Source organism: Lipophrys pholis, assembly GCF_963383615.2.
Source record: "Lipophrys pholis genome assembly, chromosome: 12".
NCBI lineage: Eukaryota > Metazoa > Chordata > Actinopteri > Blenniiformes > Blenniidae > Lipophrys > Lipophrys pholis.
In genome coordinates, this window is record NC_137641.1 from 31032906 (window position 1) to 31054746 (window position 21841).

Here is a 21841-nt window from a genome sequence, read left to right on the forward strand (position 1 = left end):
TAATTAAGAAACTCTAAACCCGCACTGTGGAGCAGTGGTTAGCTCTCGCACCTCACAACCAGAATGTCATGGGTTCGAACACCACAGTCTAAAAACATACATGTGACCCTACATTGCCTCTCGGAGTGAATGTGTGTGTCTGATTGGTCCTCATTCTGCATGTTCTCCCCGACTGTGCACACATTATCTCCAGTTTCCTCTCACGGTCCAAAAACATGCATGGGAGGTTAATTAAGGGACCTTGAATTGAACATTGGTGGGACTGATAGATAGATCCATAACTTTTATTGTCATTCTGACAATTTAAATGCACCACAGAACGAAATTCCGATGCAGGTTCAAGGGTAAAACACCCAAAAGGTACCTGAGATAAAATAATACAATTTGTAATAATTGTACATCAGTGACATCTAGAGGTTATTATGAGATGATGAAGTTCACAGTCTACTGTACAGACTCGTTTCGTCTCACTGAAAGACTCTTTTGTGTAGAAGTTATGAATGAACGCGTCAAACAGCGTGTTGATTCATAAGAACTGTGCCTCTTTGGATGTGCGTAATTTCTGTTTGTTCCGACGGACAGCTGTCTGCGCCTCCTTTGACGGATTCTCATCATGATGATGATTTAGATTTGATTGCGTGTTTTATTCATGTCAATTTTTTTGTTTATTTATTTGTAGATTAGGGGGATAATTCGGCGTGTGACTGACACGGGAGCCAGCCGGCGACGTCAGCCTGCGCTGCGCGCATTTTGGCACCGACTCTGCGCGCAGGGTGGAAGTGGAGCGGACGCGGCAGCGGTGCTGTGGAGTCTGTCCGCGCAGGACGCGCACAAGTCAGCTTCTTTTTCTTTTTGTAAAGCAACAGACCCGACAGTTTCAAGCGAAACGAGCGCGGAAAGCGAGCAAACGATTCCGCGGGGTGACCATGAACCGCCGCAGCGCAGCGTCAGACAGCCAGCCGGTGGGAGCGGGGCTCTAACGCGCCGGTACAGCCGTCACTTGACATCACCCCCCCCGCCGCACCGGGGGACGGAGGCGACATGCGGTCTCCGCACAACTTCCCACCTGCCGGACCCCAAAACGCCGCAGATTTCCCGGGCGCGGACGGCGCGCGCGGCGGCTGCTGCAGGCCGCAGGTCGGAGACAAAAGCGGGCTAACGGCGCTAGCCGCGCGCCGCGGCTGCTAAAGAGCTCCGGAGGAGCCGCGGAGGAGGACAGGTAATGTGGATACAAGCGAGCAAGAGACCAAAACAAACCGTGCCTCCGGTTCCAGGACTGTTTCCCCGCCGCGGACACCGGAGGAGGGAAGCGTCACCGCGCGAGGACAACTTTGTTCACTTGTTACTGCGCGAGCTAGCGTTAGCAGCGAGGCTAACCGGGAGCTAACCGGCCGTTGATCAAAGTTTTTACAAACCGCGGAGCTGATTAAGATGAACTTTTCTCCCCTGATCGATTAGAATAACTTCTCCGAGTTGGAGCGTGCGGCTGTAACGATGTGACACCGTTTCAATCCAGGTATTCTCAACTTAACGTGTCGCGGAGTTTCTGTCCTCGTTTTAAAGGTTCACCTCCACGTTTCTCTGTTTCGTTGTTAATCTGTCCAGTTTAAATCCACAAACTGACAAGTTGGTTTGATCACGTGTCTGTAATACTGCTGACATCCCTTCAATCAAAGTATTATGAACTGTCAGGTGTCGCTCATACTATAAATACTCAGATTATCAGTTTGGCTTTAAACGTTTCAAGAAGCGAGCGAGTTTGACAGATTAATTCAATAACTGACTCCTGTTCAAAGATGAAATTAATCTCGGCTTTCCACTTGATCTCTACATTATTAAGACCTGTTATGTGTTTATTATGATGTGACATCCTTTCAAAGTATTATAAAGACAACAAAGTGGTGACAGTTATGTTTACTACATATGTTTACTACATCTGTTTACTACATCTGTTTACTACATCTGTTTACTACATATGTTTACTACATATGTTTACTACATATGTTTACTACATCTGTTTACTACATATGTTTACTACATCTGTTTACTACATATGTTTACTACATCTGTTTACTACATATGTTTACTACATCTGTTTACTACATCTGTTTACTACATCTGTTTACTACATCTGTTTACTACATATGTTTACTACATCTGTTTACTACATATGTTTACTACATATGTTTACTACATATGTTTACTACATATGTTTACTACATCTGTTTACTACATATGTTTACTACATATGTTTACTACATCTGTTTACTACATCTGTTTACTACATTCAGCTACAATCTACACATTAACTATTTTCTATAAATGTTTCAAGCTAAATTCAATAACTGACTCCTGTTTAAAGAAGACAAATTAATCTTTCCACTTTATCATCCTTTCCATCAGCGACTTCACATTGTTATATAGATATAAAACTTATGTAGATTCATTATTACTATAACTATAACCTTAAGTATTATAAACTGAACTTAACAGTGTTTTGACATCATAGACGTCCACTAGATTATATATATTGGCACAAAGGACAGTTTACCACCTCATATTTCAGGATTCAGACACAAAGTCCAGATTAATATATTTTTGCTTTAAAAGTTTCAGATACGAGATAGTTTGAGAGTTTAAATTCAATAAGTGACACTTTGTGCAAAGATGACAAATAAATCGGGTCTGTATGATGCAACCTCCTTTTAATCAGAATTATAAGGACAACAAAGTAAATGCTGGCAGTTATGTTTATTTACATATCTACTATATCCACATACAATGTCTAGATTTATCTGTTTCCTTCTAAATGTTAGGAGCTGAATTCAATAACTGACCCCTGTTTAACGATATCTCATAAAGCTTGGCTTTCCACTTTATCACTACTTTATTAAAACTTGCTTTAAATGACAAAAAAAGGTGCAATAAACAGAAATTTCACGATGAAGAAAGGGTTGGATTACAACCATAATATCTTATTATGATTATATAAAACAGTTTGTGATTGTATATTTGTATTTCGTCCTGTTTTGCTCCGCTGCCTCAGGTTTGGGAATTTCCTTTTAGATTAAAAAGAAATGATAAAAACATAAATACTTTGATTTTAATCGGCGTTTCTCAACTGATCCTGCTTCAGGAATGAGGTGGTAACTCATTATAATATTACAATATACTAATACTACAAAAAGTTGTAGTATTTTTTGACTCTCCTCCTGTTGAGAGTGAAGATGAAGCTCGTGACCCACTGCAACATGATCGAAGAAAGTATTAGAAATAACGTCACACAGCAGCTTTTGGCTGCAATCGGCGCCTTCCTCATCTTCTAATGTCCCGTTTACATGACAGGCTCTTCCTGCGAGGCGAGAGAAGGAACCGCCACTCGACTGTCCTTCATGCGTGGATTTACTGATCAGTAGAGAAGTTCTCCGGGTTCTTCATTGCTCTTTTCTCCCTGTCCCGTCCTCTTCAGCACCGTGGATCAGGAGGATGAGAGACGCCAACCGCCGTTCAGCAGAAACAACCCGACTGTGAGCGAGTCGCACATCATGTCTTCACATCCAGAGTGGTTCAGCGCCAGCCGGGACGATCCGGCTGGCGCTGAAGACGGCCTCAGCAATGGCGCCTGTGAGGTGGAGGCTATGGTAGCTCTGCACTGTCCCGGCGACGGCGACCAGCTCTCCCTGAGCAACGACGGCATTTCAGAGTTTTCCAACAGCGACCTCTCGCTGCCCGAGGTCTGCGTTTCCACCAACAGCGCCAGGCTGGAGGAGGACATGAGCTACGAGGTCCAGCAGGCGTACCGGATCTTCACTGGCTTCCTCCTGGACAAGAACAAGGGGATCACCGGGCCGTTCCTCAACCCCGTCGGCCACCAGGAGGCTCAGCACGGCGTCGGCGGGGTCAAAGGTCGCGGCCAGTCGCAGCTCAGGCAGTCCATGTGCCTCCGGAAGATGGAGGAGAAGTTCAGCGGCCAGGAGTACGAGACCATCACGGAGTTTGTTTCGGACTTCAGGCTCATGCTGGAGAACTGCTACCGGTACCACGGGGTGGACCACTGGATCTCCAAACAGGCCCAGAAGCTGGAGCTCATGCTGGAGCAGAAGCTGACGCTGCTGTCCAGGTGAGATAAGACACTGGAGACACGAAGCCCTCAGAGCAAAGATACAAACCAAGAACAATACTCACTTATTTGTATTTAGTTACCCTGTTCATTTTCAATAGTTTGAAGTTGTTTAAGTTTATTTTGGTTGCTTTGCGGTTTTTCCAGATGAATTCACGGCCGTTTGCACGACAACGTTTCAAGTTTTTGTTTCAGAAAAGTTTCATGTTTACATGGGAATGTTTTGAAAACAATGCAGTTTTCATGTCGGGCCACTAGTGGGTGCTGTTTGTTGTTTTAGTACTGAAAGCGCACACACACACACACACACACACACACACACACACACACACACACACACACAGACGCGCACACGCACAGCAGAGAACAACAAGCTCTAAACATTAACAACAGGAGAACACAGACATTCTAGTGGACAGACCACCAAGTTGGATTGTTATTACAGGGACTGTCAAAATAAAAGTACCAATTTATATTGTTTTTACGGTGACTGTCAAAATAAAACCACCAAGTTGGATTATTACCGTGACTGTCAAAATAAAACAACCAAGTTGGATTATTACGGTAACTGTCAAAATAAAAGTACCAATTTATATTGTTTTTACGGTGACTGTCAAAATAAAACAACCAAGTTGGATTGTCATAATGGTGACCGTCAAAATAAAACAACCAAGTTTGGTTGTTATAATGGTGACTGTCAAAATAAAACTACCAAGTCTCAGGAGAATATGGACTGGGAGTCCTGCCACTCTGGAGGAAACATTGTTGATATTTGCAGAAGAACTGTTTACTACGGCTGTGGTGTGTAAATAGCAGCATTTCTAAAAAGTTGTGTTTTCCCGTGTATACACGAAAACGTAGCGTTTTCATAAAGTTGTGTTTTCCCGTGTATACACGAAAACGTAGCGTTTTCATAAAGTTGTGTTTTCAGTGTCTCTGAGCACCACAGACACCCAAACCACTACGAAAGTTTTATTATTTCACTTGAAAACGTTGTCGTGTAAACAGGGTCTAAAATCAGCAAAACAACGTTTCTCTGATTAACTAGAAGGAACCATGTTTAGTCACGTGTTGTAATACCAGTTTGAACCATGAGGGAGTGCAGTGAGTCACCTGCAAGAGAAGAAGCAGTTTATGTCAACATTTGTAGAAGTGGGACTGAAGGCAGTCAGGACATCACAGCGGCTCACTACTGCCACACAGTGCACAAATGTGGCATTGCATGAATTCTACAAACGGCATGTTTTAACATGTTTAAACTTTTTGATATATTTGGAACATTGAGATCCCTGAAAGCTATTCCAACTTTAAATCAGATCATTTTCTGAATGGATTTCTGTGGGAGGACCATTGTTTTACCATATATAATGTAATATATGCGCCATAAAAAAAACCCTAAGATGTATTTAGAAATATTTGTATGGTCACTTGGTTGCCTGTTTGATTCCAACAGCCGTGTGATTCCAACCAGTTCCAGGGCCTTTTGAAATGGACATACCTTCTAGTTTCTCTCTCTCTCTGTCGAGGTAGAACGTTACGTGAGAAGACGACCTTGGCGGTGACTTCTAAAGGACGTTTTGGCGCAGAGGAGGACCGCGGCTCGACAGGCACCACCACCAGGAGGAGGACGGCTCCTCGCAGCCTGGCGACCCTCACCATCAGCGGGCACGAGTCGGTCATGGTGCAGGCGCTGCGGCTGGAGGAGCAGCAGAGAGCCAAAGAGGAGAAGAGGTGAGGCTGAAGACGGATTCTGGTGCAACTGCACTGGTATTCAGGTTCCGTTACATGGCAGAGTATTAGTACCACTGAAGAAAACAAAACTAAACTCATGCGCTTCAGGAAAAAGTAAAAAATTAAAGTTGAGATTTTCCTTTTTAATACAACCTGGAAGCATCCGTCTCCTCTGGTCCATCCACTGCCAGCGCAGTGTCTAATTCTCCAAAATGCATTGCAGGTGTTTTAATGAAGTGATGAAACGTTGCTTCAGAAGAGGCTTCAGCCCTTCAACAGTCAGTGGTCATCAGTATCAGACTATCAGAGACAGAGCGGCCTGCAGCTCTCCGTCCACTACGAAGGACAAAGCGTCCGACCCCGGGGTGCTCAGAGTATGGATTATTATTAAACAAGGAAATCCTGTGTGAGATCACTTCTTCATAAGCAGTAAGCAACCTTATATAATCAGAATTAAGTGATTTAATGTGATTCTTCAGCATCCACAGGCGAATGATGAGGGATGGACAGACGTCTCTAGTTTGTATTTTTTTTTAAATAACATTTTTTTTTAGATTTTCAACTTTTTCTTAAAGTCCATGAGGATTTTCTTTTTTTACCTCCAATAGTTTTTTTTCTTCAGTGGCAATTAAAAAAATCTCAACATTAATTTTTGACTTTTTTTTTTTCTTTGCGGAAACAAAATCTGGACTTTGATTTTTTCCTGGAAGTGCATGAGGATTTTATTTTTTACCCTCAGAATTAATTTTTTTCTTCAGTGGCCCCATTACTCCTCCATACTGTTATGAGCAAACTCTGGATGTAAGAATATATCCTGAATCGGTTAAAATCAAATCATTTAAGGGAGGATTTAAATCCATACAGCAACATTTGCATGGGCATACACTTTTTAAACAGTAGGGGGCGGTGATTCTGATTGGACGAGTTGTCCCAGGTGCCATCTGCTCCTGGAGTTCAAACCAGACAAGACAAGAGCCGACTCGGTCCTGGTTTTAGTTCCACGGCAGCGACAGGTGACTGACTAGAGCCGCCACTTCTGTCCCGAGTCAGAGTTTTTCAACCGCAGGTGAATTTGTGAAAGTTTATAAAACTCAGCTTCTACCTGAGAATGAGGATACGCTGGTATTCCTGAAGAAAAACACGGCAACTCCACGTCAGGAACACAAGCTGCACTGATGCTATTTATAATAAGAAGAATGATAATGATGATGATAATGATGATAATTAAAAAAGCCATTTATTTAAAGAGAATTACTTTATTCATGAATACATTTTCAGTTTCACTTTTTGCAAGAAAATAATTGGGGATCATTGCAGTTATTTTGTTTATGAAACAACCTCATAATTATAAGTTATACTTTTATATGAAAATAACATATTTTGAAATAAATCAATAATAATCTACATTTTTGACTTCAATCCAGTTTTCCTAGAAGTTGTGAGTTGAGTGTGTCCTTACATCCCTAAATATCACAATACACTTTTTACAAGACAGCGACTTGAAGTGAACAATGAGGATGTTTTATTAGACGTTACATCTTAAATCAACATGATTGTTTTTTACTTTTCTACTCGTAGATTCCAGATCTGTTGAAATGGAAATAAATGCGTCAAATATTGGTCAACATGTTGTTTTACTGTGTAAAACCTATAAAGATGTGGTCACATACTAGTTTCAAAGTAACTGTAATTTGCTGCTCCCACTCGTTCTTGTGTTGGTAACATTCACACCACGTACTTTACTACTGAAAGAAATCCTGCTTCTTATCTACATTTCTTTACCAAACAAATTCCCATTGTATTGTTTTTATTGACCGTTTGGGAAATGCCTTTTATAAATCCGTCTTCAGGTCAGTTCCAGCTGCTGAGGGTGTTTTACTAAAGCTTTCATTCAGAGTCATTTTGCTTGTAAATGAGTTTAATGTACTGTATGTATGATGACTGCAGCAAGATCTCACTACTCCTGTCACATTTTATAAAAGGCTTTTAGATTTTATTCCAGCCTGTCTTTGTAGAAAACAAGGGTGGAATAACTACTTACAAATACTCGTATTTCTCCTATTCAGTATTTTTGGGCACTTGTATATTTACTTAAATTCAAATGACGTGATGTAATTTACTTATATGATTTAGATAATTAAAAACAATACATATTTCCAGTACAAATTTCACCTCCTGTGGACAGAATCCGTTTAAATATTTAGTTTAAATGTTAAATTTGCCACTGTGGTGTGTTTATGCGCTAACATGAGTGAACTAAAATGCAGTGGCTTTTATTCCCCAGCTGAGTGAAAACCACGGTAACATTCGGTGCCTGAACATAAATCACTTCTGTTTCCTGCCGATTCAGGCAGCGTGAGCTGGAGAAGAAAGAAGCTGAAGAAATGTCAGCCAAGGAAGTGGAGGAGTGGGAGCAGGGCCTGCTGTCCCAGGCCTGCCCCCAGGCCGTGGACACCCTCTGGGAGCTCCCCGCCATCGGACACTTCCTCTGCCTGGCTCAGACTGCCCTCAACCTGCCCGAGGTTGTCTTCTTCGAGCTGGAGCGCTGCTTGCTGATGCCCCGCTGCAGCCTGCTCCTGTCCAAAGTCATGTCTTCCCTCCTGTCGCCGACGCCGCGGCGGGCCACGCTGCACCGCCGGCCCGCCCTGCCTTACCACCGCTGGGAGGCGGAGCTGCGGCAGCACGTCACGGGCTGGTATCGGACTGTGGGCGCCTCCCGCGACCAGCCTCACCGGGCTGAGCAGCTCGGGCTCTGCCACCAGTTCTTCGGGGTTCTGGGGGAGGTGAGTCCTCTGGAGGTGAAGCCCTTCCACCTGCTGCCCTTCTACCAGCGAGTGTGGCTCCTGAAGGGGCTGTGCGACCACGTGTACGAGACGCAGAAGGACGTGCAGGACGCCGTGCTGGCTCAGCCCATCCACGAATGTAGGGAGTCTATTTTGGGCTATGACAGCAAAGAGAATGCATACATACATTTTCCACATTTCTGCGGGGCAGACCTAAGAATCTATTGCCAGAGCCCCAGCACCCCGCCGGCCTTCCCTTTCCCCTCCGTGTGGGTGAGACAGGTGGAAAAGCAGCCGGGGATGGAGGGCGAGGAGTCGGACGGGATGAAGGATGAAGAGGAGAGGAAATACGGCGAGCGTTACGGCGTGCCGATGGACACGGAGGAGTGCTCTGCTCTCGGACTAAGGAGATCAGAGACACTTTCAGTTCTCAAAAAGGACAAAGGGCATTGCAAAGATTCAATCAACATGTTTGAATCGTGGTCTCGGTTGAAGAAGGAAGTCTCTGATTCGGACTCCTGTGAAGACTCTAAAATAGACTTAAAAACACACAACTCTTTGTCCGTCATACACGTCAGTCCCAGCGGGGGAGGAGGACGAGGCGGTGGGATGGAGATCGATTCCTCAGGCTTTGAACGTCAGTCTAAGAGATTCATATTGAAACAGCGGCAGGGCTTTCTTTTGGGGTCACTGCGCACGATTAAGGCAGAAACCCAGGAGCCTTGTCTGAACGTGGGGGAGCACAGCTACACGGGGCGCTCCCCGGCTCGCTCGGCCAATCCGCCCTCTCCAACTAAAGCTCCGCGGCTCCAAACGGAGGGAGGAAGTCCCAGTAAGCGACGCCCAAGGTCTTCCTGTTCAGACGGTTGTGAAAGTAGTGACCTGAAAAGTGAGGAGCCCGATTGCTTCCGCGGCTCGTCGAGGCTCGCGGCGCACTCTTCTCCCGAGAACACTCCAAACTCCAGTGAGGAGAAGGCGAGCGACAAAATCTGGACGAAAAAAAGAAGGAGGAAGAAGAAGCAGCGAGGGAGGGAACAGCTGCTGAAGGCAAAGGGAGGGAACGAGCAGCGGCAGCCGCTGGGAAAGACCAGGATGTCCCAGGCCGTCAAGGCTGCACTGCGCAAAGTTTCCACAAATATGAAGAGAAAAGACAGAAAGAAAAAACATAAAACGGGTAAGAAATACCTCAAAGGAGTCGTTTGAACTGTTTACTTTCCTCTGGAAATACGTGCAGCTTTACGGAGCATTCAGACCAAACCTGATGCTCATTAATCTAAAAACAACATCCTGTAATGACAAAGGGAAGACATCTTCTCTGAATACTGACGATGCAATATATAATAATCTGATTTAAACATATCCATCTCATCTTGATCAGATGCATCTTCGGTGTTTCAGGCTCCGTTTACACAACATTTCAAGAGAAAACTTTTTTTGTTTCAGGAAAGTTTTGTGTTTCTACGGCAGCATTTTGAAAATGACATCAGTTTCCATGGAAACACTGAAAACGATGTAGTTGCCATGTTGGGCCACTAGTTGGTGCTGTTCTTTGTTTTTGTAATCAAACCCCACACACACACACACACACACACACACACACACACACACACACACACGCACACACACACGCCCAGCGTTTCTAAACGGACATCGTTGTCTAAATGTAAATACAGAAGTATTCTGATACGAACCTAAAAACAATGTTTTCACTTGAAACGTTGACATTTCTCCTGAATGCTTTCTGAAATCCCTGTTTGGTTGCAGCAGCACATTTTTGTTGTTTTTTTAAATCTTCTTTAACTATTACTTCTGGGTTCAGTTACTATTTTACATACTATTGACAGGAAGGAAGCCTGAATCCTCAAAGCAGATTAATGAACCTCCCGTTGAGCCATCCTTTAAGGTAGTCACATTCACTTCTCCACTCTTTAGATTCTTTTTCTTTCATGAAAAACATTAAAAAACAATTCTAACTTCCTTATTGTGTAGTTGGTGTGTTCGAGTCTTGAGGAGCTCCGGGATCTGATCAGTAAGACGGAGGATGAGCTGGATGACTTGGAGAGCACAAAGAAGAGACTGGTTGGTGAAATTCATTGTTCTGTCAAGAAGGGTTGGTACTTTTTTATTTTATTTTAGTGTTGATGGCCACGTTTTCCTTTGTATGTTTGGACTGACAGGGTCGGTGGTACTACAGAAGAGAAGCGGTGAAAGACCTTCATAGCACTCTAATCAGACTACTGAATGAGCTTTCACCCTGGGAACCCAAACTTATTAAGGCCCACCAACGGAACAGGTCTGACACACACACACTCAGCGACACTCAATAATCTCTGTATTTTAAGTCTTGAAATGTCGTTCAGTCTTTCACAGCTTTGTCTCCTCTGACAAACTTCAATTAATCTGCTCAGTACGTTATTATTGTTTTTTTCTTTTTCTTTTTTTTTGACCTCTACATCAGGCTGCGATTGAAAAAGGAGTTTGATGATTTCAAGAAGCAACCAGAGTACCATAACTTTGTCCGTGAGGAGTGTATTTCATCATCGTCTGATGAAGATGAGGATGATGAAGTGAGGGAGTTGGGGAAGGATGTGTGTTCGCCTACTGATCGTTTGGAGGAGGAGGACCTGGAACACTTGGTTCCCAGAGGCCTTTGGAGTGGAGGTAACGTCACTGACACACAGTCAGTCTTTCAACTTTAAGTAACTTAAACAGTTATTGCTTTACACTTATTTAGCCTTTATCTCCTAATATTATCCAACTTTGTTGACTGACAATTAACCTGCTTAGAAAGTAGAGCAACAACGTCTGTTCTGCTCCTAGCAAACACCAGGGAGTTCGGGATGGAGCTGCCTGCAGAAAACCACCTTAAGCACCCGGAGAAAGATGTGGATCTGCTGCCGAGGGTTGAGAAGGTCAGCCTCAACATGACTCCTGCAGACTCGAAGCAACCAGAGCTGAGCCCCACGAATCAATGCAGGGATTCAGCATCAGTGTCACCCAGAAGCCCCGTCCTCCATCCAACCAGCGCACTCCCTAAAGGATACACCCCCATCCCCACCTTGCTGGCTAAGAGTGTGGGAAACAAAGTGACCTTAATGAAACGACCTGCTGATTTCCCAGGTGTTGGCAATGTAGATGCACACAGCCAAGGCCCCTCGCTCTCCCTGCATAACGTAGCAGCGGGAACCACAAATCCTTCAAAAGCACAAAGTCCCCCATTTGATTTGCAGCAAGGACCAGCGCAGACCCAAGCACTTGGTCAGCCAAGAACGACAGCAGCTCTTCCTCAATCAACACAGACCAAACCGATGCAGTCTGTACCAAAAAATCCAATCCAAGTGCTGTACAAGGTCCCTGAAGGTTTGGGTCACCTTGTAAAGAAGGACAGCAGCAGCCCAATCAGGTTTTCTGTCCAACCCATCGTGGATCACAACACCAGGGAGAAGATCCTGCAGCAAGTAGTCATTCTCCCTTCCAACCTCCTCATTCACAAAGCAGAGGCAAAGGCAACTCCTCTGTCCCAACAGCAATCAAAAGGAATTCAGGTCGCTGTTCCTAAAGTGGCCAGCCCGTTATGTTTGTCCACCGATGTGCCTGGGTTCAGCATTCCTGAAAATAGAATCCCTGTTCAGCAAGTGGCTCCTTTAAGAGATGCCAGAACTGTGAGCAGTCCTCCTCCATCGGTTTTACCTGGTTTCCAACAAGGGACCATCAGCACAGCAGGGGGTGTTAAGGCGTGCAGTGTTCCAGCGACTAAGTCACGTGGTCTCACCTCAAACCCTCCACCAATCACAAGCCTCTCCACTGCACTTTCTACTGAGCCCATTAAAGCTGCAGACCTGAAGCAGGAACTGAAGACGGTGTGTATCCGTGACTCCCAGTCCATCTTGGTAACAACTCGAGGAGGGAACACAGGCATAGTCAAAGTCCAGACATCGTCAGACCAGAGTGGATTTGGGTCTTTTCCTTCCAGTCCAGTCATCAATATCTCACCTCAATTCAAAGCTTTCCTCGTGTCCAAGACATCACCGACTCTTTGTCCTCCTGCTCCCTCTCAGACACAACCTTCCAGTCTCTCAGTGACTCATTCCCAGAAGCAAACTGCCTCAATAGCAAAGCCCCCATCCACAGTCACAATTCCCATCCACACTGCAGTGAGTGGTAACATTCCCATCACTGCCCCTGGAAGCCACAGCGCTGGCAGTACTGTTGCTATAACCCAAGGCTCACTTACTTCTGTTGGTCCTACAGTCGGGGCTAAGATCACTCAGCGAGCGCAGACGAGCACCGCGGGCTCTCAGACACAAACTCCAGTTCCATTGCTGAGTAGATCCAACATTCCCCAACTTCTCACACAGGAGTTAGTCAGTAAGACTGGTTTAAAGCGAGCCAGCACCGATGAAGGAGCTCAAGTTTCTAAATTCATTCTGGTTACTCCGTCTTCTTCCTCTGCCTCAAACGTAGCCCTGCCCCGAGGCCCCGCCCCCTCTGCACAATCAGTTCCAAGCTCAAGAGTCATGATCATCGGTCAGCCCACAGTTGTGTCATCCACCACCTTAACGGGAAGTATTCCAAAGCAGCCAATGGCAACGGCACCGAGTGGACAAGCGATTGCCGCCTCATTACCAAGTCACACTCTGAAGATGGGCTTTAGTGCAGGCCCGCCTCCTGGCGGCGGCGGCATCTCAGAGCCATCGTCTCAAGCCAGGAACATCACTCCACCCTCAGGTGTGTTCCTTTTGTATTCATACTACATTAGATCAAGATCAACAGTGGGGTGTTGTACTGTACACAAACCTGTGTTAACCAATATCAGCATGAAGGTAGAGGTCTGGCTGAAGATAATCAACTGAATAAATGATCTGTCCTGTTTTCCAGGGTTTCAAATCCAGTTGTCAGGGAAGATGACGACCATTGGACAGTCTATCGGTGCCCTGTCATTCTCTCCATCCAAGTGCAAACCAGTGTCGGGGTCAGACTCTCCCACAGCCAATGGACCGATCCCAGTAACAAGTTTGAATCCCTTCACGAGCTGCTCTTCCCAGCTCGGGTGTCATGGCTCTCTGACCAGCAGCTCCCAGCTCCGGGGCATCCCCTCCCTGTCCACCATTTCTCACACAAGCTGCTCCACTCCCATCTCTACTGTTCCCACGCTGCCTGCAGGAAATGCCACCAATAAAGACCCTAGCATGCTGGCGGGGATTCTGTCCAACAGGCCTGCGGCTGAGAGCAGCCAAGCACAAACTGTTCCTGACTCTTGGCACTCATTTATCCAAAGTGGCATTGTTGGGGAAACCATCTCCGCCTCAGCTTCCTCCCAACTCGCTCGCAATAAGATCCCAGCTCTGCTCCCATCTGCTCCTGCCGGCTGCACCCCGTTCACCGCCTCCGCCAGCGGCACAGTGCAGCAAAGGATAGTCATCAACACGTCGACGCCGCTTGCCGCCGGCACGCAGATCCTTCTGAACAATGCATGCTTCGTAGTTCCTCCCCAGGGTTTGGGTCCAGGGAGCCACGTCCTCATCATCTCCAGTCCTGCTCCACCACAAGTGCCTACTGCTGCCAGTGCTACGAGCTCTGGAGCTTCAGTACCTTACTACGGGGCAGGTCATCCCAGCGTAGCCCCTTTAGCACCAGTTCTGCCCCAGTCTGGAGCCGGGCCAGCAGTTACTTCTCCTTTTGTGTCACCATCATTGCTTTCTACTGCCCCTCATGTCACACCAGTCAAACTAACAGGAGCACCAGGTTTGAGCTCAGCACCGTTACCCAGTAACACAAACGTGGTGTCGGCTCATCCCAGGTCTCCAGCTGTTCAGGCGGGTAACTTTGCATCACCCGCTGTGGATTCACACACTTTGGGTTCACCTCTGCTAAAGTTAGGCAGTTTACCAGCCCCAGTAGCAACCAGTACCAGCGCTTTCAGTTCAGCACGAGCAGCATTCAGATTACCTGCAGCTACACAAGCTGCTTGTCCGTCTGCAGCGTCGTCCACAGTAGCGTCCACCTTTCCCCGTATGCCAGGACCGCTTTCTTCCTTGCCCGTGTTGCCCAGTCCGTCAACGGTTGCCCTGCCGGTTCCTGCCCTCCTCTCCTCAGCTGCAGCTCCTGAAGTAACAGAGACCCCGGCCTCCCCCAGCACACAGCAGCTGCCAGCAGGGACATCTTTGGGCCCAGGCATACTGCCCCTGCAGGACGCCGTTGGAGCTGCAGCACCCTCAACTGGTCAGCCTCAGGCATTGGTGCATATCGGACTTGGAAATACACCAGTGAAAAAGCAGGCGCCGGCCACGCAGACGGTGCTTACCGGCACTCGGACACAAGTATTACCAACAGTGGCCGTCCCACCGATTGTCAGTGCAGCGTCTCGGATCCAGACGCTGCCCGTCGCTACCGTCCCACCGATCGGAAGCACAGTCAACACCACAGAGACGGCGCCGGTCGGGACTGTACCGTCATCCAACACCACTGTAGCCGCCACTCCAGCTCCACCAATCACATCACTGAAGACAAACAGCACCATCAACCCATCTGTCGATCTGAGCAGTCAAGGATGTGGGAAGCTCTCTGCTCAGACCTCAGTGCTGGCCGTTCACGCAAACATGGCGTCCAGACTGCTCATTAGTCCGGACGGTGCGGTTTTGAGCATCGTTCAGTCACACATCGGTTCACCAGAGCTGACGGCCGACAGTCCCACTGGAGCGTTACAAACACATGATTCCTCTTTGCAGCCGATCCAGTCGGACACAAAGTGAACCGATTAGGTGAGACCGAGGCTGCAGGGGGTTTGTAAATCCTGCCGTCAGTTAAAGGACTCGTATCCTGTTTTGTTCGATACTCTGAGTAGATCGTCTCAGACGCAAGGTTGTTCAAATATGCTAAACATGTATACCGTGAGGGGTTTCCAACCCTCCGACAAATGTTTGATTTTATTTCATTTGCTTCTTGGCCAGTAAACCAAACCTTTGAAGTGAAATGGTCAAATGTGGAGGGTAGATGAGACTGAGAGTTCAAGTTGAGCACTTACAACTTTCCAACGCCATTAGATGGAGCTTCAGGAAGTACAAATTGGTTTACTGTTCATCATTACTACGTTTATCTGCCACAGAAAAGTACAGAAAAGTAAAAATGTCATCCACTCTAATTAGTTTTTTTGAGCTAGTGTGTGTTTGAAAACTACATTTTGCTTTTTAGATATATAAAAAAAAACTAATAGACAAATTTGTACTTCATGTTTGAGCCCGTATAAATGTTTTGAAATCACATTTATTTATTTTTACCACATAGATTTTTCAAGACTATTTACTAGGTACATTTTCATTGAACATTTGTGGACGTTACTGCATGGAAATAAACGATGCAAATGTCCTGATCCAGTGTGTTCCCAAGATTCTTGAAGCACGAAACGATCAATCTTTTCATTGTTTATTGAAACAACCGTACACGACATTGTTTGTGGTCTTTCATGTGGAAAAAAAATGTACAAAGTGAGATACCGAGGTTCTACCTGACCGGTTTCTAGCTACAAGTATTGAAACTCGTTGGCAGAGAGATCAGGTCCAAGTTATTTTCCATTCGTCTCGTCACGTCTGTCCGTCTCCTGGAAAAGTCTTTCAAGGGGAGTACGGTGGAGGCAGAGGCCCAGAGGAGATCTTCTCATAGGCTGGAGGAGCGTTGGGAACCTGGAGAGAAACGGCAAATACGTCCAGGCTGAACTAGTTGTATGGAAGAAGTATAATCTGAAGCTTTTCACTCCCTCCAGGTAACACAAAACTTCATGTTGTTCTTGAAATGAATCGTTCCTAGTTTTAACCCTTTATGACGGAGGAGTCCAACAGAGTTTACTTCAGGCTCCAGTTTCATCTGGAGTGGGCCGGACCGGTCAAATCAAACCTTTAAATTTAAACTTTGAACTTTTTCTTTGTTGTGGAGGAGAGTATAGTGATGACAACGTTACGAGAGGAAATGACTAGAATCTCAACATGAAGACCAATTTAATAAAACCTTCTATTAGCTGTTACAAACGGTCCCTGGCGGCGCGGCTTCGAGGTACTTTACTGTCCTTCATGGCAGTATTGAGCATGTTGTGTCCACGAGTGTTAAGATACTTGTTAAAAAAGTATATTTCCACACTTTGCTTGGTGGTTTGGCCGGAATGGAGCCTCTTGTTTGGACCTGATGTTTGACATTCCTGCTATATGAGAACGATTCAGCGTCATCGTCAAAGTTTTACCATCATCTGAACTGAAGCTGCAGAAATTGAAGAATTTATATCGATAATGGGCCAAAACGTTTGTAGTCGAAGTGTTACTGATAATGTCCAGCGTCAAACTGTCTTACGAGGTCGGTGACAGCTGGGCAGTGGTTTAGTTAATAGAGCAAGTTGTTGGTTCAATTCCCCCTGACTCTGACTTTGAGCCACTAAAATGATCAAATTTAAATGAAATTGGAACCAATCATTGACTTGCTGCTCTAAATTCTGCACTTGACTTCGGTTTAACAACTTGAATACTTAAAGAAGTTGAATTGGACATTTTATTTTCCAAAAATAACTTTTTTTTTTTATACAAAGAAAGAACATAAGATCTATGAAATTTTCCTCCGGGTGTAAAAAAAAATGAAGCTCTTCTTCTCATTTTCTTCCATTCTTACTTTCCTTGGGAACCAAACCTTTCCAACACCCTCCTAGTCTGGTGACTTGATAATCTCCCCTTCAGGCCTCTGCTGCGTCATGTGATCCACCCTGGTCAGATTAAGCCTTTGTGCTCAACAAGCACTGAAAATGTCGGGTTACACCCACTTTTTAATTTGACCAGAAAAATCTTGTTGAGATTAAAAATCTCTTTTCATGAGTGTCTTGGCCGAGACGGGCAGCAGAACTTTAAGGTTCCACACAGAACAGGAACATAAAACACACAAGAAAAATGTCAATACATTCAAAAAACAAAAGGCCCAAACTAATTTTTAAATTACCCAGACATTAAAATGAGGTCCATCATTCTAAACATCTGCAGACAGATGTTCTGTCTCCAAGTCACTGAGCAACCTTTAAAAGGTTTTTGAGTTTCAGGGACTTTAAAGTTATTTAAAGAATCACTGCCGATGGGCAGCGGGCAGCTCATTTCCCTCACATGAACATGTGGTTCTGCTCCGACGAGCCCAGACACAAGTTGATTGAGTTTTTCTGACATGATTCTTATGAGCAGCCGTTGCTCTGCCTCACCTTTTCTTTCTCCAGGAGTTCCGTCAATGAAAACTAGATTTTCTGTGAAACACACAGATTTTGCTAGACACGACTGATAAGATAATAATTTCTATAGACATGACTGGAATCATTTCTAACTTGGAGAAATGTGACCATTATCGATGTAATGAAGCCAATAATAACAGTAATTTTCATTTGATTCCTGGTTTTCCCAGTGACGCCCTGAGGGCCGGTCAAGCAGAGCTGCAGGACTTCATGATGTGGTGTGGAGGAAGTTGTAGGAGAAAGAAGCATTTTCCAGATATCAGACTCTGCCAGGCACTGGGAGATTAAAAGAGAAGGTGTTGAGAGTGGGATGCAGGGTAACGGAGCGGAGCTCTGCTCACCGCAGGTCGGAAGCTCCCGAAGTCGGTCAGGGCCATCTTGTTATCTGCTGAAGGTCCTGGCTCCGAGTACTGGCCTCCCGTCAAACCTGCTGGTCCTGATCTGGGGCTCTGCAGCACAGAGGAAAACTACCGGCTCAGAACTCACCAGGCAGAACCTGGATGGAGGAGCCATTTGGACCTCTTGGTGGCCGGCCACTGAAATATGATTTGTTGATATTGCATGACTGGGACAGTTGGTGGCAGTAGTTGGGCACATGATGCACGTGTTGGAGGACATAGGTCACAGGAAGAGGACGACATAGGAAGAGAGGACATAGGTCATAGGAAGAGAGGACATATGTCACAGGAAGAGGAGGACATAGGTCACAGGAAGAGGACGACATAGGAAGAGGAGGACATAGGTCATAGGAAGAGGAGGACATAGGTCACAGGAAGAGGAGGACACAGGAAGAGGAGGACATAGGAAGAGGACGACATAGGAAGAGGAGGACATAGGAAGCTCGCCACATGTGATCTGATCATTCCAAACGTATGTTAACGCCAGCCGTAAACGGGTCTTAACATATAAAACCTGTGTCTTTCTACTGCCACCAAGTGTCCAAATCATGCAACAACAGCAAATATTCAAGTAACCTGCTGAGTATATGAGTATATGAGTATAAATGGCTCCTACAGTGGGCAGAATTTCCATTTTTACCCGTTTTCACAAGTGAGAGTGTCTGTTTCACCCTGATTATTTTGTATCCGCTCCTCTTCTTGAAGTACCAGCAGCCCAGGATGAAGAGCACAGCGAGGATGACCACCAGCAGGGCGATGCCCACCGCCCTGGGACACAACACACACACATCACATGAAGGGTAGGGGGACGCCTCGAGGTCACGTGTTCACCACCAAGTAAGTGGCTTCATCATAGACTCCCTGATTTAAAGGAGTGAATCAGGGTGCACACACACACACACACACACACACACACACTCGGACGTACTCTTCAGCTCTGACGAATCCCCGTCTGCCGCTGGCGAAGTAGATGTTGAAGTCTCCACGAGGCATCCCGTCTGTGTGATTACACCTCATTAAGCTGAAATCCAACAACAACTCACCAAGTTAAACATGTACTGTATATAATACTATACCGTTTGGTTAGGCGTACATGTACACTGAATTATGGCGTATTGAATAACTTTAAAAGATCTTCAATCAAATCTACACAGTTCAGGGTGAAAATCTCAGGAGGGGGACGAGAGTCACCGTCCTGAACCTCACTCCTTTTTAAAAAGAATAATAATAATATATATATTATAAAGTCATTTTTTTCCACTTGATTTAATAATAATTCTCATTTTTGCAAATGTATCCTTGTTTTGTCTCACTATAATTATATATTAATTGTCTGCCAAGAACTTTAAATTTTACTATTTAAAGTTCTTGGCATCTTCTTGCATCATTGTTTGGCATCAGCGTCAGATCATATTTAAGTAAAAATAGTATTTGTATTGTTTTCAGGTTATTTTTAACCTCTGTTTTGTTTTCCGCAGCTTATAATGATATAAAGTCATTAAATTGAATTGAATGTTTTTAATATTAATTTACCACGCTGGATTACCAGAATACACAGATTCTCTGCTGCCGGGTACCCTGCTGCCTCCACAGTGTCGTACACAAGTATTTTCTTTGAAACGTGAAATAATGTCGCTTCTTTATTGAGTTTAGTTTTGTGTGAAACTCCAGGAGAGAACAGATCATCTAGATGTTCCAGCAGACGATGGATCCTATCGAGGGGACGCGTTGGACAGTAACGCCTGTTGCTGACTTGATTCAATCTGTATATCTGCTATTCTCAGGAACTATAAAAACTCTTTTAGGAGATGAAATTCCAAACATCTTCCCTACAATGTGAAATTAAAGACCTTCGAGAAAATGCATATTTGCTCCAAATTGTAGTTTCAACAAGCAAACCTTGATAGAAAATCCTCAACGCAGGAAGAGAGGCTGGATTATTGTAGAAAAGATTCATTTCATGGAAACAATAAGTTGTATTATAAGGCTAAGAAAGAACACATTCAATAAAAGGTTCAGAGTATTGGACTTTACAGTTTTGGGATGTAAATCATGTTGTTTTGCTGATAAAGAAAATCTATTAAAATTTAGATTAAAAAGGTCCCAAAGCTTTTGCAATAATCACAAAATCTAATCCAGACATGCACATAATTCATATCGATCCTTTCTCCGTCTATCATAAGTTAGAAATACAACAAAAAGAACCTTTTCTTACCAGTTTGATGTCCGTCCGTTCTCCTGATTGTCTCCAGCGGGGTCCAAGGACTCTGTGTGGTGTTCCCTTCACTCCTCCAAATATCTGCCCCCCCACAAAAGAGAGGGGCAGCACACCCTCATGACCGTCACGGGTTAGAGACTCATGGTTAAAGCCATTGAAGCAGAGTAATTACCGTGAAGCCCTGCAGCCCTGAAACCCCGTCAGCTGGCTGCTCATATGAACACGGATTGTTGGGAGCGCTCACCGCGGCTGCAGTCTAATCCACTTTAAACTTTATTTACTCTGTTGGGGAAATGTGTATTGTTGTTGAGGATTGTAACGTAGTGCAGTATTTATTTGTTCTAGTTGACGAGCGACAATTAATTCAACAAGTCATGTCTAATGTCACAGTACCAGAGTTTAATATATCCAAACCTCACATACTGTAAAGTGGTCTGGGCCGCCTCGCATCCTTTTACATAATAAAAGAGTTCATATTCAAACTGCAGCTCTGTGACTGTGATTCACAGTGTAAAGTTCTGTGGAGAAACACTTTATATTTTAAGAACGATCTCACATTCCAGAGGTGGAGAGTCAACCGCTCTTCAGTTTAGAAAGTTTAAACTTTAACCAGGTTCATTTGTTTGTTTGGCTCTTTTCTTTAATTCCGATTATTTTGATTATTAACAAAACAAATGTCTCTCATATAATTCTATAGACACAGATTTAACAATATCTGTTTACAGCATGTTGATTGTGGTTAATTATACAATTTGGGAAAATCATGACAGGAAAACAAACGACAATAAATGATTGATTGAATTAAAAATGGAGGGAGTAAAGAAATATAAATGAAAAAAATCACTTTTGTTAACACTGTCCAAACACCCATATTTACATATAAATTCATTCTTGATAAACACTTTGCAACTTTTTCCTCTCATCATAAGACATTAATCCACTCGGTGGTGAAGCTCCTCCGTCACATTGAACTTTAATCACACTGATGGTGTTTGAAGCAGGAAGACAAAGAAACGAATTCTTCTGGTTGTTTGTTTTTATTATTCCAGGCCTGTTTACATTCACCCAGTCACACACACATTCATCTAGTCACACACACATTCACCCAGTCACACACACATTCACCCAGTCACACACACATTCATCTAGTCACACACACATTCACCCAGTCACACACACATTCACCCAGTCACACACACATTCATCTAGTCACACACACATTCACCCAGTCACACACACATTCACCCAGTCACACACACATTCACCTAGTCACACACACATTCACCCAGTCACACACACATTCACCTAGTCTCACACACACATTCACCCAGTCACACACACATT

At 44.7% G+C, this 21841-nt stretch overlaps 2 protein-coding genes across 4 annotated transcripts; one reads left to right on the forward strand and one right to left on the reverse strand.

The window, feature by feature from the left end:
* The first annotated feature begins 766 nt into the window (after positions 1-766).
* brd10 (bromodomain containing 10) lies at positions 767-16002 on the forward strand. 2 transcript variants are annotated; one of them, XM_080477252.1, is made up of 10 exons: positions 767-1516; positions 3470-4120; positions 5651-5851; positions 8202-9808; positions 10479-10537; positions 10624-10713; positions 10812-10927; positions 11093-11295; positions 11455-13362; positions 13513-16002. In XM_080477252.1, the coding sequence occupies exons 2-10, from the start codon at positions 3546-3548 to the stop codon at positions 15384-15386; spliced, it is 6633 nt and encodes a 2210-aa protein (XP_080333378.1). In that variant the 5' UTR covers positions 767-1516; positions 3470-3545; the 3' UTR covers positions 15387-16002. The 2 variants fall into 2 exon arrangements, with proteins under 2 accessions (XP_080333378.1, XP_080333377.1); XM_080477251.1 differs by having other exon boundaries at positions 767-1219.
* Positions 15858-20688, reverse strand: mlana (melan-A). Of its 2 annotated transcripts, none has more exons than XM_080477254.1 (5): positions 20495-20688; positions 19208-19300; positions 18951-19047; positions 18223-18330; positions 15858-16313 (listed from the first exon to the last, which is right to left on the reverse strand). In XM_080477254.1, the coding sequence occupies exons 2-5, from the start codon at positions 19294-19296 to the stop codon at positions 16245-16247; spliced, it is 363 nt and encodes a 120-aa protein (XP_080333380.1). In that variant the 5' UTR covers positions 19297-19300; positions 20495-20688; the 3' UTR covers positions 15858-16244. The 2 variants fall into 2 exon arrangements, with proteins under 2 accessions (XP_080333380.1, XP_080333381.1); XM_080477255.1 differs by having other exon boundaries at positions 15880-16313; positions 19208-19277; positions 20495-20576.
* Between the last annotated feature and the right edge of the window lie 1153 nt (positions 20689-21841).